At 34.1% G+C, this 7,543-nt stretch overlaps 2 protein-coding genes across 2 annotated transcripts; both read left to right on the top strand.

The window, feature by feature from the left end:
• Positions 1-2,860: 2,860 nt before the first annotated feature.
• Positions 2,861-3,706, top strand: LOC127079580 (protein NONRESPONDING TO OXYLIPINS 2, mitochondrial). Its single transcript, XM_051019966.1, has 2 exons — positions 2,861-3,052; positions 3,288-3,706. Exons 1-2 carry the CDS (start codon positions 2,931-2,933, stop codon positions 3,439-3,441), a joined length of 276 nt encoding a protein of 91 aa, XP_050875923.1. The 5' UTR covers positions 2,861-2,930; the 3' UTR covers positions 3,442-3,706.
• A 133-nt stretch (positions 3,707-3,839) lies between these two features.
• On the top strand, positions 3,840-5,800 carry LOC127114270 (uncharacterized). The gene is made up of 9 exons (XM_051046577.1): positions 3,840-3,860; positions 3,962-4,009; positions 4,086-4,175; positions 4,289-4,351; positions 4,461-4,535; positions 4,626-4,676; positions 5,193-5,270; positions 5,373-5,507; positions 5,684-5,800. Exons 1-9 carry the CDS (start codon positions 3,840-3,842, stop codon positions 5,798-5,800), a joined length of 678 nt encoding a protein of 225 aa, XP_050902534.1.
• The last annotated feature ends 1,743 nt before the right edge of the window (positions 5,801-7,543 follow it).

Here is a 7,543-nt window from a genome sequence, read left to right as displayed (position 1 = left end):
AGCTATTGACGTAAAAGAAGCACTGGATGGGAGGAAACCCATAAAATTTTAAGCAGTTTTTGTTTGGCATAATTTATTTTATTTCTATTCAAGGCCAACCTAAGAGGAAGTAGCTACTCAAGCATCAATATTTCCATGAAGATCTTTATATTCTTAATAAATAAGTTTGTAATTACTTATGTTTTTTTTTCTAGATTGCAAGTTCTAACTTTAGCATTGAACAAATGATCCAAGAAAAAAGAAATGGGACTTGATGATAATGAAAGAAATTGACAAGTTGAAGACAAAGGAAGAGAAAAGAATCAACGAACTTGTACTCAACCTTCAGATACCTCATATGTTAAGGTTTGAGCCAAAATATTCCCATTGTTCACTTTTTCTTTCTTAGAGTATATCCGTACAATTTTATTTTATCTGGTTTGATCTATTTCTGATTAAGTTTTATAGTTTGATTGACACACATTGAGGCAAGTTCTTTGTTTATAACTTTGAGCCTTTGTAGCCACCTTGTAGTATTAGGAACATCCTTTGCTAGCCACTTTGAGCCTAAGCCTTTCTTTCAGTGACGTAGCCTATAACACTTAACCATTTGATTTGAAAGATTCTTTCTTTCCACCCTTTCTTTGTAGTTAGGTATAATTTTGGTTCTTAAAGTTGAATAGAAAAGATTAAGTTTGGGATTTCTCTTGGAAGTGGGCAAAGTTCTAAGTTTGGGGTTGAGGTACTAGAGTTAAGTGGTCAAAATTTCAAAAATATTGAGAAAATAAGAAGTGGAAAAAGTCACTTCTTCTTAAAAAAAAGAGAAAAAATAAAAAAGAATGTCCAAAACTCTAGTACCAACAAGAAGGAACTGAATGGTACGACAATAGAAGGAGAACTGGGTACCTAACTCCAAAGGTTTTAACCTACTTTCCCAAAAATATTATACCCAAACATAAGTCAAGTAACAACCTAAAAAACCTCTTATGCGTGTGTTATGTTTCTATGATAAACTATATTAGAACATGATCAAGTCAAGTATAATTTATTTTACATGTCGATTGAGTGATAACCCTATCCATTGAGCGAGTAAAGTAAGCTGAGAGACAGGTTGAGTACTCGCCAAAGTTGAGGATATTTTATGAATTTCCTGGATAAAAGTTAGAAGCTGGAACAATGGTCAGGTAACGACAAAATATGGTGATGTTTAATTGTTATTGTACGACTTGTTGTCTGATGAAATATGCAGTTGTAGATGAGTTTCTTAAGGACAAACAAAGATTCAAGTTTGGGGGTTGTTATGACATTTTGTCATTGCATATAATTAGGTTAAGAATTGGTGAAAAATGAGAAAAAGATGAGCCAAAATGAAGAAGAAAGACCCAAGAATGAATGAAAAATAACCAAGTATGGAAGAATGGGACTTAGTGAAAATTCTGGTTAAAAAAGGGTGAATTTTGACGCAGCTACTGGAATAATCACGCGCACCATCGCTTGTGTGATAAGGATGTTAAGGTTACATCGCGTGCACAATGCTTTTATAATGCACGTGATAGGTGTTTTTCTGGGCTTTTTCTGACGCGTTCTAAGTGCTTTTAAGGGGTTTTTCAGCAGTTTGGCACATACATGTTTCTCGCTCAACTATTTCGCTCTTTGACTCGGGTACTCTAGTGGTATGGAGAGTATGTATAAAATTTTATGACCACTAATCACATGTATGAGTTTTCTATTTATTCTATTTATAAAGTAATCATCAACGACAGTTATGACCACTAGGGAACTAATGCATTCACTCCACTTTCAATCTTCAGGCTCCCACTAGCATGCTTACATGTCATCCACGACTTTATCTATTTAAAACCTACGTTATGTTATAACTACTTCCAACTTTCTTACGAGCCTCTGATGGTAACTGCTCCAACATGTTGTCTACGCTACCTACCATGGACTCTGGACTTGTAAACTTACTAAGTCTTTCAACCTTACGTGGTTCAGTCAACTAGTCTTCTTACTAAAATAAAGACCCATGTCGACTACCCTTTTCGAGATTTTGAACATATTTCCAAGCAATCCTAGTCTTGTGGATTTATCCTTGAGATTCCTCCAAACCACGTTTTCCTGTGTCGACAGCTTGATTGATCCCTCATTATTAGCCTGCCAACGCTTCATCATTAATTTTCTTTAAAACACTCCATTAATGCTTTCTCATAACAAATGTCTTTTCATTGACATTCTTTGTTGTCTTTCTACTAGCTGAAAAATCCAAGTGTAACACAGTACCAATTAATATTGTGTATGATATTTTTCTAGATTTATATTATACGGATGTTACAAATTCAAAGACTCAAACAAGGGAAATTTCGGTAGGATCGAGTGAAGGTTGCTACAGAAAAATCTTGGAGTGCTTTGGTCCTGAGAGGGTGAACTGATTCAAGGTCGAGTGAGGAGCTTGTGGAATTTTCATACTAGTGAGTTGTCTTCAACAGAAGAAGAATCCATATTTAGATATGAGTTCCATAATAGTTGATTTAAGTTTTCAGTTTTTCTGTGATTATATGTTGTAACTAGAAGATACACTACGCCAAAAAGGTTTTTTAACAGCGCATCTTAGACAGCGCTTTTAAAAGAAAGCGCTGTCTAAGGTTAAAATAAAAATAAAACACGGAAAATGTTCTAAAAAAATAATGAAAGCGCTGTCTAAGACCCCCCCTTAGACAGCGCTTTTAGAAAGCGCTTTTAAATATAGACCTTAGTCAGCGCTTTTGAGAAAGCGCTGTTTAAAGTCTTTCAATTAAAAAAAAATTACAGTGCTAGAATCGGTCTATATAATAAATATAACTTTAAAGAATAAAGAAGTAAGGATAAAAACAAAATTACAAAATTACACATTTGGAACACTAGGGTTATAATGGAACAGATTTGATTCTACTTGATTGAAGCGCATTCCAGTCATGGCTTCTTCTCAATGCACTCGACGTCTTTTCTCCATCTCTTCCTTCAAATCAGCTCTCAGACCCACCACTAACGCTTCTCCTTCGATTACCCCTCACCGTCGATTCTCACCCTTTATCAGGTAACATCTTTCAACCCCCAAATTTTATTACTTTTTCACTTTTCATTCATACCCAATTCCATTCTTGCAGTTCCAAATTTTACTTTTTGTTTTAGACTAATGCATAGGTAGTTACAATATTTTGTCAAAAAATGTGTAATTAGTTTTAGTTGTTTCTCAATTTCATAACCCTACATGTTTTGGAGATTTGCCCCAATTTCATTTTTTTCTGATGTGAAATTGATGAATTTAACAGAAATTGTGTATACCAGCTTGGGAGTGTGCAATCACTTTTGCCTCTTCACAATACAGTAGCAACTTGTAGAATGGTGTCAAATCTTAGCGTTGATTCAAGGAATTGTCATGATGTTTCACAGGTTACTCTTTCTTGCAACCATCCTGGACCCTAGCCTTTCTTACTACTATCAACTGTGAGTTTTTGTTGCTTTCCTTGTAAAATCAGAGGAAAATTAGGATTTTTGTTGATGGGGTTTTGAGAAGTCATAAAATCAATCCAATAACATGTACACAGTACATGTGATTGGAAGAGAGAAAACAATTATGTTGATTTAGAGATGAGTTTGGAAACCTTGTGTATTATTATGAGTTTAGCCTCAAATCAGATACTGAAATAGAGTTCAATTATTTCATATCATTGGACACCGTATATTTTAATCTTTTTGGTGTCTTAATTATTCCAACTGATGACAATGTTCTTCTTATGCTTGAATGACCTCAATATAGAGGTTTTAGTCTTAGTTAATTCCAAAATGCTGTTTTTGAATGGGAAGCATATAGGAGTGTTTCGATGTCAGCTAAATTGACGTTTGTTCGTAGATGCCCCTTCTATTCAAGTACACAATCTTAGTTATTAGCTATTGAATAAAGCAATCAAAAGTAGCAAACACCAAGTGGTTGCTGGCTTGCTAGTTGCTACTCTGTCTTTCCGAGTGTTTAGATTGTTCTGAACCAACTGAGGTAATTCTTAAGTCATTTTTAACAAAATGTTTATCCTCAAATATGTGTATTCCTTACAGCACTACTTTTGTAAAAGGTCAATGCAAAGTTGGCAGCTGCTGAGGAAGCCCTTTCACTATCAGTATGGACAACGTCAACTACTTGTCGAGTTCTATCCCTTGATACTGTAAGCACATATTCCAATTGAAGTTCAACCATGTGCGACTGATTCAATTTGCTGTATCAACTGTAATGGTACTTGATTGATTAATTAAATTTTTTTATACATGTTACTTGCAGTTGCTGGCATTACTTACAGGAGTGTTATTGGAAAAACAGGTTGTAATAGTGTGCCCAAATTTGGTAAGTTTTTAAAACAATGATATTAATCAATGGTCATTATTTGTTAATGTGGATTAATTTGGATTGCTTTAGAGAGCCTTTCATTTTGGCAATTTTTGACACAATGCAGGGTGTTCTATCTGCAGTAGTGCTTTCTCTTATACCCATGATTCGTCCATTTCAGTGGCAGAGTTTACTGCTCCCGGTGAGTCAGTGGATTCAAAAAGCTCTGGTTGCAGATTTTCCTTGGGGCTTTACCACATAAGTCTAACAATATGTTGGCCATACTTTTCAGGTTTTGCCAGCAAAAATGATTGATTTTCTTGACGCCCCAGTTCCATATATTGTGAGTTTCCTTTTATTTGTTGTTCTATAAAATATGTTATTTCCTGTTATATTTTTAGTATTTATCACTGCTGTGTGAAATTCACGTCCACATGAAAATTACTTCATAATAGTTTTACTAGCATCTACCTTTTTTTTTTCAATAACTGTCTTTGTTGCTTTTACTGATATGAGTTTTAATAAGAAGCATAAGATACATGGATATGAGAATTTATGAAAGAATTTAAATAAGGTTGAAGTTATGCCTTCTCTTTCTCCAAAAAATTTTAAAATTTGAAAAAAAAATACAATGAAAAATAGGAGAGGAGAGAGAGATACAGAGAGAAAAATAAGGTTGGATCAGTAAAATGCTGTCCGTATAGTAAATTGTGTAAAATTCTCCTACATGAAGTATAATTTCAAAGAGAAAAAGCTTTATTTATTCTCTGTTTGTGGAAATTTTTATTGGCTGACAACATGTGTTTTTAGTATTTAAGAATATGCTCGTCATTTATTCAATTTTCCAATGTTTTTGCAGGTTGGCATACAACATAAACCTGATGATTTGTATATTAAAACTAGTAATCTTGTTGAAGTTAATGTAATGCAAAATCAGGTTTGTAATGACATTTTAAAGATAACATGACCCACGAGAAAAATGTGAATCTTTTTGTAAACTTGCAACACTTACTATTTTTCTTTTTTTTTCTTTTTGCAGGTTAAAATGTGTCATTTGCCTAGACTTCCACGGCAAAGAGATCTTGTTTCTCAGTTAACTCCAATTCATGCCAGACTTTCAAGTGAAAGTTATATTGCAAAAAAGCATCCTATACATAGGTGCAACGAAATCCAGGTTCTTTTAGTTCCTATACCGGAATTCTCCTCTCTCTCTCTCTCTCAAATTCAGAAATATAATGTTTATTTTATCTATATATGATTCATGCATATAAAAACCAGTAGTTTTTCAGCTTCTAGCCTCTAATATTTCTTCCACTAGTGGCAGCATCTACTAATTCGTACTTGTTGCAGGCTGAAATTGCAACTCAGTTTTTGAATGTCATATGGCACTATTTGGAGTCACTTTGTTCGAAATTGAAATCGCATACGATAACTAGTGTGCAATCAAATCACGACAGGGTAACATAACTAAGTTGTTGTTATGATTTCTATTTCTATATATTTTCAAATAAATAAGAATAGATAGTTACACACCTTTTTCCTAGCTCATCCTTGATTTCTTTTTTCTCAGGTTTCTTTACTTCTTAAAGATACCTTCATTGACTCCTTTCCTCTTAGGGATCAGCCATTCATTAAGGTAACAACTCAGAAATATTTCACTCTACATAAGCATTGAAATGGTTGTTTATAGATAGTCGCGCGTCTTGCAAGCTAAGTTCATGAATCCTTGGCTTTGCAGCTTTTTGTAGATACACAGATATTCACTGTTTTATCAGACTCTTATCTATCGAGCTTTGAGAGCGGCAAATCATAGTCTTCTTCCATCTGTCTAACGCGTTATATAGGAACAAAAGGGTGTTTATCTGTTAGACATGACTGACTGTTGACACTTAGGAAGACATGCTCATAATTTCATCGGCTAATCGATCCCTCATCGATTGCATGGATTGGAATGTGGCCAACAGTGACGGAGTGTAATGGTTCAAGAAAATTGTATCATGTTGATAGGAAAGTTGACTGGATAGGTTCTTGGGTTTAGGTGCTCAATGTTCAGTAATTGACTTGTGAAATATACATTTGATTCGTTTTTGGATTATGATAACAATGCCAGATGGTTTTTTTCTTCCTTAGGATAGAATTATGCTTTCTTTTATAGTTTGACAGATTAATATAACGAACATTTCTTCAATATTTATTGATATTGTTAAGAATAATGATTGAATCCAAGAAAAAAAATTAAGAAAAAGCTAAATTGTTTAGAATTAACTAAATGAGAAAAAGCTAATTTGTATATATTTTGATACATTTAAGGCAAAATTGGTTTGAATTGGTATATATATATATTTGTTAGCCAAAAATTGGTAGAAAAAAGGCCAAAATGGCATATATAAAATGTGATAATTGTCTGTCAAAATCTGGTTGAAAACAGGTAGAAATTCTGGTTTATAAACCTGGAAAAAATGTGGTTTAAAACAAAAGCTTCAAAAATTTTCGTATACCTTAGACAGCGCTTTTGTAAAAAGCGCTGTCTAAGGGGGGGATTAGAAAGCGCTTTAGGCAAAAGCGCTGTCTAAGGGGGGGGCTTAGACAGCGCTTTTTGAAAAGTGATGTCTAAGGTATACCTAAAAAAATTAAAATAGGAGGGTCTTAGAAAGCGCTTTTGGCCAAAGCGCTGTCTAAGGGGGTGGGGCTTAGACAGCGCTTTTCAAAAGCGCTGTCTAAGGTATACCTAAAAAATTTAAAATAAGAGGGTCTTGTAAAGCGCTTTTGGCCAAAGCGCTGTCTAGGGGGGGGGGCTTAGACAGCGCTTTTAAGATTTAAAAAAGCGCTGTCTAAACCTTTAGCAGCGGAGGTTTAGACAGCGCTTTAAAGCGCTGTCTAAGGCTAAAAGAAGCGCTGTCTAAGGTCTTGTTTGTTGTAGTGATAGTTGTAATTTTAAAATTAGTGTAAGACTAACGGATTTTCAATGGTTCACCATTAGAGACTAGACTAGGTGCAATCGAGAACGATGCACTAAACTAGTATGAATATTGGTGCACAATTCTCTTTATCCGTCTTTTTTAAGTTTTTGTATAGTTTTCATGTTCTTGATGTTTTGTCTCTTTTTAAAAATGTATGATTTTAGGGCGTTATATTTTTCTAGAACTGTATGTTGTTAGTTTATCGCTCAAAATGTTTTAACGTTAAAGTTTAGGTCTATGTTAGATCTTG

The sequence above is a fragment of the Lathyrus oleraceus genome, chromosome 1 (genome assembly GCF_024323335.1).
Source record: "Lathyrus oleraceus cultivar Zhongwan6 chromosome 1, CAAS_Psat_ZW6_1.0, whole genome shotgun sequence".
Lineage (NCBI taxonomy): Eukaryota > Viridiplantae > Streptophyta > Magnoliopsida > Fabales > Fabaceae > Lathyrus > Lathyrus oleraceus.
The sequence above is the reverse complement of the archived record's forward strand: the minus strand, read 5'-3'. Positions and strand labels throughout refer to the sequence as shown.